This window comes from Alligator mississippiensis, chromosome 8 (genome assembly GCF_030867095.1).
Source record: "Alligator mississippiensis isolate rAllMis1 chromosome 8, rAllMis1, whole genome shotgun sequence".
Lineage (NCBI taxonomy): Eukaryota > Metazoa > Chordata > Crocodylia > Alligatoridae > Alligator > Alligator mississippiensis.
In genome coordinates this window covers 29212546-29231856 of record NC_081831.1, presented here as the reverse complement: position 1 = coordinate 29231856, position 19311 = coordinate 29212546, and the positions used below count along the sequence as shown (strand labels likewise).

General features: G+C 45.9%; 1 protein-coding gene across 9 annotated transcripts in view; it reads right to left on the bottom strand.

The window, feature by feature from the left end:
- The window catches only part of ENOX2 (ecto-NOX disulfide-thiol exchanger 2), a 201205-nt gene that overhangs the window by 113498 nt on the left and 68396 nt on the right, over positions 1-19311 (bottom strand). For all 9 annotated transcript variants that reach the window (XM_014598592.3, XM_059732597.1, XM_059732598.1 and 6 more), the window contains exon 2: positions 2832-2975. Coding sequence is in view for 7 of the 9 variants with exons in the window: in XM_059732597.1 (XP_059588580.1) it covers positions 2832-2975 (144 nt within the window). In the remaining 2 variants the exon portion in view is untranslated. The remainder of the gene's footprint in view (positions 1-2831; positions 2976-19311) is intronic.

Here is a 19311-nt window from a genome sequence, read left to right as displayed (position 1 = left end):
GGGAGCCTGGGACCAGGGAGCCAGCCAACAGGGACTGCTGCAGACAGGGGAAGCAGTTTGCAGGCAGCTCCTAGGCCAGTTCTTGGGTAGTAGCATAGCCTATTACCATACAATGGTGGGGACACATCGTACCCTGTGGCTTCCTGCCTCCGGGCGGGATGTACTTGAGGGTGCTGAAGGATGAGATTGCAGAGCCATCAGCCATCACCTTTGAAAACTCAGAGCAATCAGGAGAGGTCCCAGATAATAGGAAAAGGACAAACATAATGCCCATATTTAAGAAAGGGGGATCCACAGAACTACAGACCAGTCAACCTCCCCTCAGTCCCCAGAAAAATCATGGAGCAGATCCTCAAGAAATCCATTTCTAAGCACTTGGAGGAAAAGGTGGTGATTAAGAACAGTCAGTATGGATTTACCAAGGGCAAGTCATGCCTGACCAAGCAGATTGCCTTCTATAACAAGGTGATTGGCTCTGTGGATGTGGGGAGAGCAGTAGATGTGATGTACCTTGATTTTTAGCAAGGCTTTTGATATGGTCTCCCATAACATTCTCACAGACAAGCTAAGGAAGTACAGGCTGGTGGAATGGACTATAAGGTGAATAGAAAACTGGCTGGAGCTTCAGGCTCAGAGGGTAGTAATCAATGGCTCAATATCTAGTTGGCAGCGGGTATCAAGTGGAGAGCCTCAGGGTTGGTCCTGGACCCAGTTTTGTTCAATGTCTTCATCAACCACCAAGGCATAGAGCACACCTTCAGCAAGTTCCAAATCGCACTGATGGCTCATGTTCATACTATGGTCTATTATTACCCCTAGGTCCCTTTCAGCAGTGGTGCTAGTCAGTTTGGTGCCACCAAGCCTGTAAGTATGTTGGGGGTTGTTCATCCTCAGATGGAGCCCACCGACATCAGGCTTTGGCAGCAGGGGGCTACAGCTGCAGACACTGTCCCCCATGCTGTTGCAGGAGACAGTTAAAAGGAAATGCCTGTTAAAGTAGTCTGGTGAAGGGAGGGGCCAGAATTCAGGAGAAAGAGATGGATGGGAAGTTTATACAACAGGAACGTGCAATTTATGGAAGGGAGCGAACTACAGAATGGAAAGTGCATTGCAGGCAAATTTCCTCTGGTTAAGTGCAAAAGGAATCAAATGAGAAGTGATAAAAATAAAGGAGAAGGAAGTGAAGTGAAGAAGGATAAAAGATCTGATAGGATGGGGCTGCAGAATTAGAGGGAGATAGTTCAGTCTTCACTCAAGAGATTATTACGTCTCAAACTTTCAGCACATTTTGTATTATTCCATGCTATATTCCAGAATTTCAAAACAATCTGAAAACATCTTTTTACTACTGTCTCAGATTCAAATTTCTTTTGAAGTCTTTTTTAAATGATTCCACTAATTCACAAAGGTAGCATTCTATTTCTTCTCTGTTCGTTATTATATTTCCAGTTCCTGTCTCTGAAATAATTCTGAAAAAAAAGCTGTTTCCTCATTTACACCTCCTGCTTATGAAGCTCAAATTTTTGACAGTGGAACAACATCTACTGCAATGCTGTACTCGTTCTTTCCTTAATCCCCAATAGGCTTACATGTTTTCATGATTGTCCCACTTATCTCTTTGTACCTTGCTCTCCTCTACATATAAACATTTTATACAGAAAAATTACACAGTAATATATCAATTTATATTATTTCAGACTGAGATTTAGTCATCTTCAGTGATAGATGCTAGGATCTGTCAATCGCTTTGATGGGATTATAATGTTTTAATCACAACATTCTCATAACAACTTCCTTTTTCAATCATTCTTTGAAAATAATTTCTCAAATATATGCTTCCATAAAATTGACACTATATCAATTATAATAATTTAATAGATTATTATTCTGGCTTTAGATCATTATGATACATTTAACAATTTGACATTATTATGTTTTCCAAAATACAAGAGCAACCACTTATTCGAAGTCTTTCTGTGATAAAGCTATTAAAGACACTACATCATTTTGATTAAAGCAGTGGTGCTCAACCTCTGGCCTGTGGGGCCATGTCATCCAGCCCATGGGGCTCCACAGTACATCTGGAAATTTGACAGTGGGGGAGAGGGTGGCAGCACTAATTCCTGCAGCTACAATACTGTGAAATTTCTGGACCCAGAGGAAGCCCCATGGACCAAATGATAAAGCCCCATATGCCAGATAACAGAGTTGTGGCACTGGGCCAGCACGCAGGGTTGGGCCACAGCTGAATTCAGCACGTGGGGCCAGGCCAGCACATGGGGTCAGGCTGTACCCAGATCCTGTGGATGGGGTCAGGCTGCAGCCATATCTGGTGCACAGGGCTGGGCTGTCGATTGGGTCAGGCTGCAGCTGGATCTGGTGCACAGGGCTGGGCTGGTGCACTGGACCACACACACAGTTTGACCCTGCACATCAACCTCATGCTAGATTTAACCCGCAGGGCTAGAAAGTTAAGCATCACTGGATTACAGGAGAGGACCACTGTTATGAATGCAATGACTCCATAATAAGCCTCTGCAAACAAAGGTAATACACAGATAGCCAGGGGCTATAGACTTTACATACCAGTCGAATCATAAACAGAAATTAGCACTTGAGCAAACTAATCCAGCTGTGAGCATGTACCAGACAGGGACTGTTATTTCTAGCTATCCAGTGACAAATGATGGAAACTGATCTCCCAGCTCTCGGAATGTCTGGCACAGCAGGGACTAAAAGGAATGTTACTTTGACATTTTAAGGAGAAGTACCAGATGATTCCTTTAGTTCCTCTTCCACAGATAAACACGCTGTTTTTCTATCTGCCTTACCTGGTGGGATGGCTGTCCTCTTCCTCTTCTTGCTTGACTCACTTCCATTCTCAATCACACTTTCAGAAAGCAGTGGGCCAGTCGTGTTAGTAAACTGAAGAGGTTCGTTGTTATTGGCAGGATCAAAAGGCAGCTGGTTTAATCCTGAAAAAGAGAGAAAAATAACTGGATTAGGGAGACATGAAGATCAAATAAATCTGAAAAAGGCAGCATCACAGTAACTGGAGATGAGAAAGACACATTAATTCCCATATTCCACATGTCCCTTTCACATCACTGTAGGACTCTCTCCTTCTATTGGTCCTCCAGAACTGCATCTGACAGAGCTTACCATTACATTGATAATAAGTCTCAAATTTCCTTTGCTCATTTATATTCCATTAGTACTAATAATACCCTGAAGGCCCACGGTAAACATGTCCTCTCACTCTCTGAGGACAGTGTGTCTCTTCTCTCCATTTTGCACCTCCTTTCAACTTAGAAACACAGAAGCCAAAAATGAAGTTTCATCAAGCCTTTATATAAATACAGGACTGTCCTTTATATAGTTTATTGTGTATGATCTAGTTGTACCCAATTTGACATTATTTGCAACTCTACTGGGACTTACCAGTAGCAGAACTGATAATGCAAGATGGAAATCCTAATGGAGTACCATGTTGTTGAACATAAAATTTGTTTGGAGTCTCACAAAAAATCATTTCCTCTGGCAGCTGAGACACTGGAGCAATTCAATGGTAGATACTGTATTTTTAGAACGGGAAAACTGATATACAATGGCTTGACCAAACCCCTCATTTGTTTATGGGTAGCACTGGACTACAAGGAATACCTGGAACACTGAGTCCAGTCCTCTACAAATGCCTAAGTGGTTAGGCATCCATATACATTTTTGGCTATGGTTCTGTGGGTGTAAACAAAGATATAAGCTGTATAAATATCAGTGATACTGATAAAACCTGATATGATGCAACTGTTATACCAGCACCTGTCTATAGTGATACAAGTGTAGTAAAAACTATTGCAGCTTTAACCCTACTTTATTTAGCAAGCAAAAACATTAGAGAGCTTGAGACATGAAACTCAGCATCTTTCCAGATTGCCCCATCAATTGTGCTGCTTTTATATCTCAGTGTGATTGATAGGTAGACAAAATATTCAGAATGAATGCTTCTAGCCGACTATGTCAGCAAGAGCAGTTTCTGAACTGCATAGAGAGTGGCATTAACTCCCTATGTGGCAACCTACCATAGTGTATCTTTTGCAATGCTAAAAAAATAACACTGGTAATTCTCAGCTACTGGATAGCTAAGTAATAACTTTACACACCAGTAAACTCAGGTGACAGGTGCTTTATTCTTACATGTGAATCCCTGGGTTCCAAGGCCAGTACTTTTCTCTACTGACATACAGAATTAACTAAAAGCTTATAATAACCATGAGCTGAAAAATACACAGACCTGAAATGGATTCTTTGCTACCTCCAAAGTTGGAGGGATTGATGCTGGTGTAAGGAATCATTCCCAAATGACAAGCAAGGCAGCTCCAGTTGGGCTTGGAGCTTAGAGTCACCAGGGGCCAGGAGGATTCCCAGGGCAGGACACAGGCAAAAGCAGATTGAGAATGTTGCAAAGGAGGGAGTGGAAGCAGTAACTGGCACTGCAGAAGTGGCTACACCATCCACTCCCAGCCTCTCCCACCTCCCACCAGGGTGGGCAGACCATGCCATAGAAGCAATAGCCAGATAGTTTTTAAGTCACTGTGACAGGGGAAGTAAAAGCCCCTCTAGGGTGTCCCAGACCGCCCCCCCCCCCCCAATGGACCCCAAAACTTACTGCAGGGGTCCAAAGGAGTGGCTGCTGGGAAGAAACGCCAATGCAGGATCTGCAATTCTGGAGCTGCCTGAGCCTGCGTATTTGCAATCGACGGGGGTGGGGCTTTGGAGAGGTGTGGGCTGCTCAAAAAGCAGCCGGGAACACTGCTGGCCAGCAGGCGGGGAAAGAGCGGGACGCCAGCCGGGAGATGCCGGCTGCGGAGTCGGGAAGCACAAGGCCCAAGTGCAGGGGAGCAGAGCTGAGCATCTGCCAGAGGACTCCAGCAGACAGGATAAGAAGCGCAAGCCTCAGGGACCAAGGAACGCCTGGGAATGACGCCAACGCCCCATTAGGGAACCCAGGTACGGTGGCTGGGGATGGCAGCAAGGAGCTGCTAGCCATCTCAGGCAGCTCAGGAAGGAAAAAGGCACAGCCCTGCGTGAGAATTACAAGCCCCACCAGCTCACGAAGAACAGATTGGCTACAGGTTAGCCGGGACCTGGGGGCGATCATACTAGGAAGCCTGAGCAGGGTGGGGCATGGGGACGCTGCCCGTCCACACAACTAGTAGGGGGGAAGGAATGGACGAGTTCCCCTTCTTCTTCTTCTCCCCTGAGTGACCACTGGGAGACGAGATCCCAGGGGCCTGCCGGTGGAGGCCAGACACTTTCTGTTGGGGTCATTTTTAGTTACAATCAGCCCCAAGCTGGGGCAGGTTTAGTTGCCCAAGCCAGCCCAAAGTTGAGGGACCAGCCGCTGGGAAGATTGTGTTGCCTGGGAAGACCCGACCCATTCCGAGGCAGGTGGTGTGGATGAGACGAGATCATCCAGGGGAAGACCTGCAGGGTACAGCATTTGCCCAAGGCCATGGATGTGGTACGGGTAGGGTAAAGGGGAGGTTTGGAGCCCCACGAAGAAAGACCAGGGTCGAGACCTCTTCGCTTTGGAGGGCCACCTGCAGGGAACTGCCTCCCCAGTAAAGAACATCAAAGACGTGGCAGACGAGTAGAAGCAGCGCCTGAACCATCTAGGTGGCACCAGAACCCGATCTCACCCTGACATCGCTTGGGGGCAAGGTACCTACCAAGAAGGGGCCGAAGCCCTACAACACCTACAAGCGACAGTCACCAGAGCAAGTAAGAATTTCTCCTCTTCCCCTCACTGCTCAGAAGTATGTCCCCTCCCCTCCTCTCTCCCACCTACTGCTGCCACTGTGTCCAGGGCAAGGGGAGCTCCAGAGCCACTCCATCTAGGCTGTGCAGGGGCAGTGGCAGCGAGCAGACAGGTTCCACCTGTTCACACCTGCTTCCAGGCTGGTAGGGAACACCCAGAGGGACCAGGTAGGGAGGAGGAACCTGCCCACCCACCACTACTACTGCTGGCACTTTCCCTAGCTAAGCCTAGGGCATGTGCAGCCTGGCTGGAACAGGCCAGAAACTCCCCTTGTCCTCAGGACACAGGGAACAGCAGCAGTAGCAGCAGGTAGCAAAGGTAGGGAGGGGAGGGGATGTGCCTGAGTACAGAGGAAGGAATGGGGAAAATTCTTACCTGCTTTAGGGATTTTAAAAGGTCCCTAGGATGCTGCTTCTGCCATGTGGTCTGAAAGAGGGGTGTAGCTGCACCACTGCCCCTTCTCTAGATCTGCCCCGGACAAATGCTAGTGTAAGGTAGAATCCAAGTTGTGATCTAGTTTATAAGAGCTAGTACATACAAAAACTCTAAGAAACACCCTCAGTATACAACTAGATGTAATGCCATACTACAGGGATGACCCTATTATTCTACTGATTCACCAGGATCCAGACATTTCTGAACTACTTATGTGCAGCAAAGTCACCAGAGCCAAAAACTTTGCACTTGGCTGATCTGGATAGATTAGTACACAGTGGTTCTGAGGTAAATGTGCTTCACCCTTGACATTAGAAGAATCTTGAACCTGTGATGCTGCTTATGTCAAAAACAGAAAAACAAACTGGTCTAGTGGCCTTGGCACCACATATGTCCACCACCAGAATCACTTCAAAGTGATTCTCTCCAAAGGTAACTATGCAAGTGCCTCAACACAGAACCCTGGCAACCAAGAGGGCTCCAGTGACTTCTATACTCAACACACAAAGCACTGAAGTCTTGTAATTGGATTTGGTCATCCCAGCAGATCCAAGGCTCTTAATGACATTCATGTTGGCAACATAAATATTTAATGAACAGTTCTGTAAGAACAGTAGCCAAATCCTTAGTACTGGACTAGATCAACATACAGGTTTCCCTTGCTTTATGCTGTACATGCGTTCCTGGAAAACAGCGCATAACTCGAATTTGCATAAAGGGAACCCACTTTACAATGGAACAAATAGGAATACGTTCCAAAACCTTGACTGTGCTGACCCCCAGACTCATTTCTGCTACTTTCACAAGACAATTTTGGTCCTCACCATCAGCAGACAGTACACAGAAGCACAGGGCACTATCATAATGGGGATGGCAACTACAGAAACACGTGTCACAGACAACGAGCAAGGAGCACAGATCCACACAGGAGACTATATTTTGGTGCACAGCACTCCAACAATGCACCGCACCAAGCAGCTGACTGCGGCCTTCCACCACACTGATCGCATAAGAGTGAATTTTCCTTGCTTATAACAAATTTTTTATATAAAAAGGGTCACTGCATAAGAGTGAATTTGCACATACAGAACCCGCATAATGTAAGGGAAACCTGTAGGTGTATTCAGGAGACTCTGTGCTGCTCTTTCTGAGCACAAAACCACTTTAGCCAGTGGTGAGGTGGAAAAGGGGGGGCAAAGGGATAGAGTAGAATAGAACCCGCTAGGAACAGGATGAGAGACTGCTCAGAAGCACAGTATGGTGCATTTCATCTTCCCTCACAGCTTTCTGCTGGCTGTATCGCATGTTCTTCATTTGCAAGTGTTTACATCTGACTGGAATTTTGGCGATGATCCCAAGTTAAATCTTGGTTACACAGTCTGGACAGGTGGGCGGTTGTTATTTCAGCCCTTAGTGACTATAAAGCCAGTCTGATTTCAAAACATGCTTGAAGGCTGAGCTCTGACATTCCTACTTTAAGGGTTCAACATGATACAAAAGTGTGAGGCCTCATCATCCTGACTGGGCATGAAATTCATAAGGAGGATTTGATATACAAATGCAGATGATTTGTAAAATGTAAGCTAATGCACACACCGTCTTTTTCACATGCAAAAGAAAGATGAGCATAATTTGATTTAGTGCAGAAAACTTATAAAAAGTAACAGTTATTATCGGTTAAAAGCCAAATTAGTTTGGCGTGGAAGTGAAGATTGCTCTAAAATATGAGAGTTATATAAAACAAGAAAGGAGAAGCTGAAAGTAATAAATATAAACGAGAAGCTAAGAATTGAAGAAAACTGGTAAGGAAGACAAAAAAAAAAGACAAGGATAAACCTATAACCAGCAGACAAAAAGGAGGAATTTTTAAGGCATTAGGAAAAAAAAAAGGAATCCTTATAAAGACATTGGTCACTTACTACATGGAGATGGTAGAATTGTCAACAATAATGCAGGAATGCAGAAGTGTTTAATAAATCTCTCTGGGTATGGACAGAAGTAACATGTGAAGTCCTGCAGGTACCTTTAAATTATTCCAAAATGTGAGGGTACAAGCATATGCAGCTAATGAAGTGCTGCCTCCATTCAGCCTCAAGAACGAGCCTGGAAAAAATATGAACTTTAAAATGCTTCACTTTACATTCACACTCTCCAGCAAAGAGCAATAGGAAGTTGGTCAGTCCTCCAGCACTGTACAGTGCGTTTTTCATGCTACCTCATTGCTCTGAGGAGCTGTCTCCATTCACACTGAACTCCATTGCTCCAGGTTTACAAGACACGACTGGAATATGAACTTGCCCACCTGCAGCCATCCAACCTAAGGAATCGACCTCTCCAGATGAGTTCTGAGGACCCTTTGATGCATGTCAATAAGCCTGAACCAGGAATGTCAGTCTCACCATCCTCTGCTGCATCCATGAGATAGTCAACTATAAAAGACAGGCAGGGGTAATGGACCTCCTTGCCATCGGAGGGGGATCCAGATGGATGTGGGGGGAGGGGCCCAAGGAGTCTGTGCACTTTGTGGCCTGACGTGGCCCCGGCTGTGGCAGAGCGGAGTGGAGCAGCATAGAGTGCAACCCTACCTCTTCAGGCTCCTGGAGGTGGCCGTAGGGCTAGACAGGATCAACTGGCAAGCCAGATATGGCCTGCAGGCTGTATTTTGTTCACCCCTGTTCTAGAAGGACACAAACATTCAAGGCCACTGGCAACAGGCCCATAAAACCACATCCCAATCTAACAGCTACCCTCAAAAGGGCCTTAGATCACCACCCACAGAGCCAAAGCTTCCCATCAGACCACTCGACAATCCCCCCAGGCCCAGAGTTTTCCCCAGAAGTACCACTGATTTCCTAACCAAAATCAGACCTTCACTCCATGGATTTGGCCCACAACATCCTGATTATGTTTCAATTTCCCAACCTCTCACACTTAGAAATTCACCCTGCCCTCATGGCAGGTCCAAGACCAGGGGGCTGTAGGTCTATGCTGTGCTGAAGCACAGCAAATTTGAAGAACTTCATATTGGAGTCTGTTTTGCATACAGGAAAAAAGCATACGATGTAATCATAATATGGGACAATGCCAAAGCATATTCCATTCCTACAGTAGCTAGGAAAAATATTAAATATAAGATACTAAAATAAGATTTTTAAGATCAGTAAGTCACAGAATCATAAAAGATTAGCATTAGCAGGAGGTCATCTAGTCCAACCACCTGATAAAAGCAGGACCATCCCCAACTAATTTACTACCCTCCTCGTGAGAATGTTTTTCCTAACACCCAACATAAACTTTCCTTGCCACAATTTGAGACTTAGCTCCTTGATCTCGTATCCGCTACCGCTGAGAAGAGTCTAGCTCCATCCCTTTGGAACCATCTTCAAGGCTGATATTAAATCCCCACTCGGTCTTCTCTTCTCTAGACTAAATAAGCCAGTTCTCTCAGCCATAGGGGACACGCCGGGGGGACCAGGGGGAGCACATGCCCTCCCTGTGACTGGCCACTGCCGAAGCCGCTGCCAGTTTCTACAGGGGGTTGCCGCTCACCACCCCGCTCCCCCCTCACCTTCGACACCGCTGCCAGCGTCTGCAGGCGGTCCCCACTCACCGCTCGCCACCCCCACCACCGCCAACATCTGTGGGCGGTCCCCGCTTGCCATTCACTGCCACGTAGAAATGGTGCCCCCCCAGTCTTGGGAGACACAAGTCGTTCACACTCTCAGCAGTCATGTATCCCAGCCCCCTAACCACTTTTGTTGCCCTCTGCTGGACTTTCTCCAATTTGTCTACATTTTGTAGTGAGGCGCCCAAAACTACACACAGTACTCCAGATGTGGCCTCACCAGTGCAGAATAGAAGGGAAGAATCACTTCCCTGGATCTGCTGGCAACGTTCCTACGGGAAGCCCCGTATACCATTAGCCTTCGCAACAAGGGTGCACTATTGACTTATATACAGCTTATTGTTCACTGTAACTCCCAGGTCCTTTTCTGCAGGTCCTAACTGCCGCTTAGTCAGTTAGTCTCCAGCCTGTACCAGTGCATGGGATTGTTCTATCCTTAGTACAGTACTTTGCACTTCTCCTTATTGAACCTCAGGAGATTTCTTTTGGTCCAATCCTCCAATTTGTTGAGGTCTCTCTGAATCCTAGCCCTACCCTCCAGTGTATCTACTACTCCCACAAACTTGGTGTTATCTGCAAACTTACTGAGGGTGCATTTCATTCCATCTTCCAGGTCACTGATGAAGATATTGAACAAAACCAGCCCCAGGACTGACCCCTGGAGCACTCCACTTGATATTGGCTGCCAACTAGACAGCAAACCATTGATTACTACCCTTTAGAGCCTGATGATCCAGCCAATTTTCTATCCCTCCTACACTCCATTCATCCAACCTGTATTTCTTTTGCTTGTTGGCAAGAATGTTGTGGAAGACAATACCAAAAGCCTTGCTAATGTCAAGATATATCATGTCTACTGCTCTCCCCACATCCATAGAGCCAGTCATCTCATCATAGAAGGAAATCAGTTTGGTCAGGCATGACTGTTCCTAATCACCTTTTTCTCCTCCAAGTACTTAGAAATAGATTCCTTGAGGACCTGTGTCATGATTTTTCCAGGAATTGAAGTGAGGCTAATCAGTCTGTAGTTCCCTGGAACCTCCTTCTTCCCTTTCTTAAAGATAGGCAGGTCCAGATTATGTGCCTCCAAGAGCTTTCAAGGAGCAGGCTAAGGAGATCTCTGGACTTTGAAGGATGATTTTCAATAAATGTAGGAACAGTGGGAAACTTTGACTGTAAGAACATTAATGTTCTGTTGCATTTAAAAAGAGTAAATAGATAGTTATAGACTTGTCAATCTAATGTAAAACCTACAAAGAATAATGGAGCAATTAATCTGGGGCTTAACTAATAAAGAATAAAGAATAAAGAGAGAGAAATATAATCAATACCAATCAACCTGGGATTATGCAAAATATATCCTGCAAAACTAATTAGACCGTTTGTGATAGTAAACATTTGATTGATAAATACATTAGTGTTGGTATAATATAATGAAGGGCGTACTCTGTCTGTCTGTGTGCCTGTCTGTATGTCTGTCTGTCCGTAATGCTTTTAGCCAGCTGTGCATGCGCCACCGAGAGAACAGGCAGCAATTGGCTGCACGGGCCCAGGCTGTGAAGGCCCAAGTTTGAGCTGCTGCTGGCAAAGTTTGTGGTAGTGGCGAACACACCCCAGCCACTGAAGCAGTGGGGCTTCCCCACACCTCCCTGCCTGAGGGAGAAGAGGGGTGGGGGGGTCACGGTGGCAGCGCCCTCCCACTGCCCATCCCCAACGCTCCCAGAACAGCCAGCAGGGAGGGAGAGGCAGCAAGCAGGGACAGAGGGGAGCAGGGGGTTCACAGTGTCAGGGAGGGAGAGAGAGAAGGGAGCAGAAAGGGGGCCCCAACAACAGCTGGCAGTGAGGGGGAGGCGGCGGGGAGGGGAGGGAGGCTGTGCACGCCCAGGCAGGCACAGGGCAGGGGGAGGCAAAGGGGGAGGGGGGTCATGGTGGCAGCTGTTGTCAGGGCCAGGAGGCAAGGAAGGAAGGAAAGGAGGGAAGAAAGCAGGGAGGGGAGGGGAGGGGGGTCACAGTGGCGGCGCCCGCCACCTGGCCCCGACAACAGCCGGCAGGGAAGGGGAGGTGGCGGGGAGGGAGGGAAGGGAGCAGGGAGAGGAGGGGCGGCGGGGGGAAGCCCTGCTGGGAAGAGATGGCAGGCTGGGGGAGGTAGCTCCTGTGCTGGAGGAGAAGATGGCAGTGGAGTTAGTCTTTACATGGCCGGCCCCGAAGGATGAGCAGGGGCCAAGGGGGGCCATGTATACACTCCTTGAAATCCATCATTCTTGACGGGCAATTAGATAGTATATTTATACTTTTTTAAGAAGTCTGCTTATTTCTTCCAGTTAATAATCCCCTGACACTCCAATAGCAGTCCTGATAGAGATAGATGCATCCTAGCAACAGCTTTCGACTTGCTGCTGGTTCTCTGGCAAATTTTCTTTGCTTTTCAGCTATGCACTTCAAGGTAACATCATCCAAGAACATAGCTACTTGCAATAGGCATGGATGATACTGGACCTGACCTGTTATCAATTGGGGAGTCCCCTGCACTCCTCAAACTAAGCTCACAATGCCAACAACTACAGGTCACTTGCTTACTATCTGGTTTTTCTCTTCCTGATTGTAGACAAATTAAAACAACATTTGAAAATGGTGAAAAGGGTTACTTGTTCCACCCCTTTATTTCATGGTCTATATGAAGGGTTTCCATAGTGACTGATTATTCCATGAGTTGCTATGGTTACTGACTTACCTAATTTTTCTGTGTCTGCAACTGAAATGGCAAAACAGCCAGGAAGCCAGCTCACAAAGAAGCAGCTGGCTTATATGAAGGCCAAGCCTCTAAAAGGTATTTCTTGAACTCATGGTGGAGCTAAGGGACTGGGGTAGAATATAATCTTGGGCAAAGGGAAACCTACAAGCCAGTGGAGAAAGAACTGAGCTTTGCTTTCAAGAGACAGGAGAGGGCAAAAGAGAAGGAGGGAGAATGATGAACATATTGCATAGCCAAAGCTGAAACACACCAGAGACAGGAACAGGAAGGAGAGAGTATGTTCAATTAGGGCAGATCACAACAGAAAATTGTGTAGGTTGCATAGGTGCCCACAGGTCCAAAATTTGGCAATGGAGAAGTGGTGCAGCAGTATTTACTGCTGCAACTCAGGCAGAAATTAATGCTCCTACCACCCCCCCCACTGCCAAATTTCCAGACCTGTGGGGAGCCTAATGGGCTGAATGACATGGCTCCACAGGCCAGATCCAGCTCACAGGCTAGAGGCTGAGCATCACTGCTCTGCACCACTGCTCTAAAGAGTAGATCTATCTTGCAATAACATAGCTGGAGATACTCAAGCTAGCTGTAGTACGAGAAACAGTTTAACTGAAGCAATATGAAGCTCTTCAAAAGATAATTTACACTGATTCTCAGCAAACCTTTTACTTAGCTATTCAAAAATGTCTTGGGTTTCATAGATCTACTCCTTCATTAGAAAATAATCCCCCACCGATTCATATATATTTTGCAAGATGAAACAATGAGAGAAAGTAAAAAAGAGAGTGCCCAGCTTGCAGTCAGTGCTTGTCAGTATGCATCTCCACCTTCAGCTTGTTGAAGGTGAATTAGACTGATATCCAACAACTGCTCAGGATGTGGCTGGCTAATGCACCTTACCTCCCAGTATGTCTTCAGCATAAGGTTTCAAAGACAGGGAAGGAGCAATGAGGTTGCATCACCATAACTGCATTGAAACAGTCAGTCTCATTTTTAGCCAGATTCAAAAAGAGTTTGGACAAATTATTGGAGGAAAGGGGCATCCGTAGTTATCGAGGATAGGAGTTAGGGATACCTTTACATTTCATTAAATGCCTACAGTCTTATGAGAGGGAGAAGAGAATTTCACTATCTAGCTTCTAGATCATTATTTTATAGACTATTACATTTGTTAGATGCAGAGGGCGTTAGCTCATTTTGATTTAAGCAAATGATTCCCATCAATCACTCTGGTGTGTTCTTGGAAACATAAGAACTGCAATTATGTCTGGCATATCAACCACCAGCACCATGCCTGCCAGTAGCTCATGGTGAACAACTTTACAGGTCAATACCAGAACAGATACCCGAAGTATACTAAGGGCCCTCCTACATGTTCAAATTAAAGCTGGAAAGAAAGCAGCTATAGAGTTGTTACACAATTTCAAGCACTAACTTCATAGCTGGTTGGCTGTTTTTATAGCTGAATAGTCATTTTTATCATGTGATAATTACTTTGCACTTGTGACTGCTCTAAATTTACTGTGTGATTAACCAGCTATTTGTGTAATAATTACTTTGCAGATGCAGCCAGTCTAAATTTATTACACAATTAACTAGCTAACTGCATAATATATGTAAACTGTAGCAGGGGGCTAACTGACTCCAAAGTGATTCCTAACTGACCAACAGTAATCTGTATTTTACTTTTTATTTTGTATTTTCCTTTGTAGAACTCATTTTCCCAATCATTTAAAAGTTCATTCCTTAATCTAGATCTACTGGGACAACCCTGTTGGTTTGTTTTCAAATTCTTTTTCTTTCTCTTTTGATCTGCATTATTAACTCTTTCATAAGGCTTCTTAATTGTCCTGCAATATGTTTAGCAGGCTACGGTTAGGGTGTGAAGATGACCCCCAGAGATGTCATGGAGTAGGAAAAATAATGCATAGGCCCAATGTGTTGTGGCAGAGGCTCTCCCATGCCCTTTCTAACACTGTAGTTTCCTCTGGCAACTCTAGCTTTACACCCAACACAAAGCAGTGCTTCCCGCTCTATGCAGCAGTGGGAGAGTCTGCTGGGACCCCACCGTGACTAAGTTATGGAAGATCCATCGATAGGACACTTCCCTCTTCTAGGGGAAGAACATAGAGGCTCCTACCTCAAGTTATATCGGTTAAGAGTCTTATTGCTCTCCAAAGGCACTAAGCTGTGTCAGGTAAAAAAGACTGCCTTCTCTATTGGGGGGGAGGGGGATAAATCCACAATAGTGCCAATTTCAGAAGTTTGAGCTAAAAATTGGAGCTTGGGCACAGCCAGAAAGCTGCTAGCTTGTCCTGCTACTTAGAGGCACATGTAACTCATTCATTGGAGTATGTTCCACCTCCAGGGAGGCTGACAGTTTCTTACAGGCCTAGCTACAAATTTGCCTTTTTGTTAGTAGATGCTCACACTTCCTACTTAAGAGGCTCCTGTTCAATGCGAAGTGGGGAGGGGTTGTTATACACACAGCCCTCTATCTGAAAACAGCCTCTCAGCCAGAAGCTGTGGTTATGCATGGGCAGATCTAGGATCACAATAATAGGGCTGCAGCCACACACCCTTTACTACACAAGCCAAACATCTGAAGGGGGGTAGGGCTAAAACCACCTGGTGTGATCCTACATGCCAGTGAGCTTTTAGAGCTCACTGGCATGTCAGCACAGCTCTTGTTGGGAGCTCCTCATGTGCTCACCAGCTGCTAGGTACAGGGTCAGCCTGGAGTTCTAAATCCTGCTGCCATTCCTTCTTCCCATCCCTCCTAGAGGATAAGTAGTGATGACACAGAGCCTCCAGAGCTGCGTGTATGCAGGGGCTGAGTGCCAATACTGCTTATCCCCTTTCCTCCTTTCCCCTGCTGCTGAATTCAAGTGGGGAGGAAGGTGGGAAAGAGCAAACAGCAGCAGGCTCAGGGTTTGCCTGAAAGCAGGGACTCTTGGCAGATGCCACACCAACCTCTGACAACAGTGAACTCTGAAAGCTCCCAGATCATGCTCTGACATGCTGGTGAGCTCTGAGAGCTGAAGGGGCATGTGGCACACAGCCAAAGGAGAAAGTGACTATGCCACTACATCCCCTCTGGATCCCACCCACATTCAGAGGATTCCTTATAAATAAAGAGTGTGTGGTGGGTTGTCTTGTAGGCTTGGCCAGTTTTAAACTCGGCCCAAACTGCATATGTCAGATCACTAAAGAAAAGGGGGAAAATACATAGAAAAAAATATTCTCAAATGTTTGCTTCACTGGGCTTTAAATTGGGTTTACAAAGCACTAACTGCACTAAATATACACCAAAGATTATGCAATCTCTGTCCAACAACCCTTCAGAGGGTGATAGTCTCAAGTTAAAAGAGAATGATGAGACAGGATAGGATAGGATAGGATAGGGACAGAGACAATCCACTGTAAGGGTATCCAGGAAAGTGAACTTGACAGCATAACCATTCTTCATCATACACACTACATTGCCAACAGCTACTAAAAATCACTAGAGAAGTTTCATGCATGACCTTTCCTGTATGCCCTTGAAAGTGCTTGTCACCAGATATCAGTTCATTCATAGCAAAAAGACAGTACAAGCCAATGTAATACCTTGTCAAACAAAATGCTGACTTTACTAATATGATAGCTTTCTCCCTTGACTAACAGCCCCATAAGTACTCCATGCAAAGGCTAAACTAAAAGCTCTGCACTCTACACCGCAGGTTTCCTGCATTTTTCTAATCCATTTTATTATTATTGAAATGCTTCAAACTGGGGTGGGACTTGAAGTGTTTCAAGAGAATGTCTCTACTTCACAATGAAGTGCTTCCAAGTTGTTCCTGTTTGGTTTTTTTTCTTCCAGGGACCTTTTGGAGATGGAACAATCCTTTCTGAATCCCTTTAGACACATACATTTGTACTCTCAGTTTTTGGAGCACATTAAAGGCACTTGGAGTACTTCAAATATCTATCTATGCCCAACCATTCAGTACTACATTGACTCAAGCTGGCGATTCATTTTTTCAATAGGATTAATCATTCTTGTTAATGACTAATAATGGGGTTACTTGTTTGTCACGAGGGGTGCACAAAGTACTGCAATGGAGTTTTCTACAGAACAGTTATAAGTACTCCTCTCCAACTTGAAAGCAAATTCATCTCAGTAGAACTGTAAGAGGTCACTGGCATGCTGCCTGTAGCCAAGTCATCTCTCTGCTGGGACTGTAGTGTTCTGTCATTCAGAAAATCACCTGCCATGCCTTTGATGTTTGAGAGAGAGGTGGCAAAACACGCTTGGGAGATAATGTAGCAGAAAGCCCCCTTTTCCTCTTGCCTGCAGTTGCTCTCCCCTCCTTGGATATGTTTTTCCTCTTCTACCTTTTCTTCCTTCCTCTTTCTTTCACTTTAAGAAATTGTGTTTTAAACTTTGTATGTGTGCATTTTGTATATCCCCGTGTATTTTGGTATTTTTATCTATTTGTGTGCCATGGCATTACTTTTGTAGCTTATATTTTATACTCCTCACCTTTCAACTTTCAATTGTAAATATGTTTAGTAACAATGTTAACAAGGGCCAGATTCAAACTGCCGCTTCCCTGTCTCAGGCCGGCCCCTGAAAGAGCCAGTGAATCAGTGATTGAATGCGTAACACAGTAGCAGACAGCTGTTAACACCTAGGGAAACCGCAAATCAACCAGTGGAAGAAATCAATAGAAAACAACGTAGCAACCAGGACATCTCTAAACGTCACTGATCAAGGGCTAGAAACCCTGGTCTGACTTAATCAACACCGGGGATCAACTTTTGGGCTGAATATCTCCAGATCAACCACTCCCAGAGCCCTATTCAAAATTCATCAACGGACTCCCAAACCTGCAAGTACATGCGGACGACCCCTGGGGCTGACAGATGCCATCCAGTAGCCACCGAGGGGGAAGTCCCATGAGGGTCAACGACCACTGGATTGGGCAAACCTGAAAACTGGGGAGTCACCAAAGCCTGCCAAGAACAGATAAAAAGCAGTGAAAAGTGACCCTCAGTGGTGCCCTCTTGATCTCCAACTTGACCAGCACCCGACCTGTCCAGCCAGGACCAGCCGGCGACCCTCTTCTGGAAGATAACACCATGCTGAAAGAAGCCTCAACAGCAGACTCCAGCACCTGTGGGATAGGTATACCTGACCTCTTGTAGCTTGCTACTGTGTGTGTGCATGTGTGTGTGTGTGGGGGGGGACCAGCCCCAAGGTTTATGATTTAACTTCATTACAGTGCTTCAATCCGCCTAATAAACCAGAATTTTAAGGATCCCGAGTTGGACATTTGTAGCCAACAACAAAAGGGTTGGTTATAGGCTCAAGAAGTTGGCTTTTCTTCACAGGACTCCACTATCCCCATACCCTGCACTAACCACACTTTTAATCCTGCCCTTATCTTCAGGGTCAGGACAGACTTGTAATCTCATCCATGTCTTTGTTGTCCTCCAGGTTCCCAAAGTGGTTACCTTCACCCCCTGGGACTGGACTCACGAACGGAGCAGTCTCCTCTGTTTCTGCACTGGCTCTCACCAAAAGAGCAGCCTCTTCTGCCTCTTCACTGGTTCTCACCAAGTAAGTTGGGGGACCGGAGGTTTCCTCTAAGCTCTGGGGTCAGTTTTCTCTCTCTTTGGTCTCCACCATCTTCTTTCTTCTTGCCTTGTCTCCCCATTTTTCCATCTGACCTCCGACACTCACTCGGCGTCCCTTTAAATTTCTTTTCTGTCCAGCTGGGTTCACCATGGCAGCGTCCAATTCGCTGCCTTCCTGACCCAGCTGTTTCCTCTTCAACTTTTCAGCACAGCTTTTTCTCTCTTCTTTGGCTGTGCCGTTCTCCCTATCTCGGGCTCAAAACCTGGCAGCTGGGTTTGCCCAGCCTTTGATCTGCCGCAGCCACTGCTAGTTCCCTTAATTAGTCGGGATGCAGCGTCTTTCCCGACCTGGCTCACTGCGGTTTCCTCGCCATCTCTCGGTAAATTTATTTCCTTTGTTTTATTCTTCATGTTCTCATGGCACGGTGCTTCAGCTGCCCTGTCACAAGAACACTGTGATGTAGCAGACATTGCAAATCAAGTACCTGCCTGACAAAAATTTAGGAGATTACATTATGAAGCTTGACACAAGAGAACTACAAGACAAATAAGGGACTTCAAGGAGAAATGCAAAACTCTAGAACTCTTGGTTCAGAGAGGATACCTCTTATTAGATCAACTAAGAAAATCATCAAAAAATTATGTTTTTCTGCAAGCTTTCAGGTACGCATGCCCTTCCTCAGGCTCAGGGAAAATTAAAGATGGTAAAAAGTCCCTGTCGCAGGGCACCTCGGTGCTCTGCTCCTAGAGAGGAGAAACTGCCAGGGAGAGAGCCCTGGCAGGACATTAACGAGCACAGCTGAGGGTTGCCAGGGCAACTAAGGAGAGTCAGCTGGCCTGTAGGAGGCAGGGCCTGGCCCTTATAAAGTCCAGGGCTGAAGCCAGGCTAGCAGTTCCCTGCCAGCAACCAGAGGGGTAGGAGTTCCTGCAGTTAGGATGTGGAGAGAAGCCTAACAGCAAGTACTGCTGTGACATGGAGCAATGTTGTTATAGCCATAGGGCGGGTGTTGTGTTATAGCCAGGAGGCTTGAGTTTATGTTTGATTGTGAGACTACACTGGTG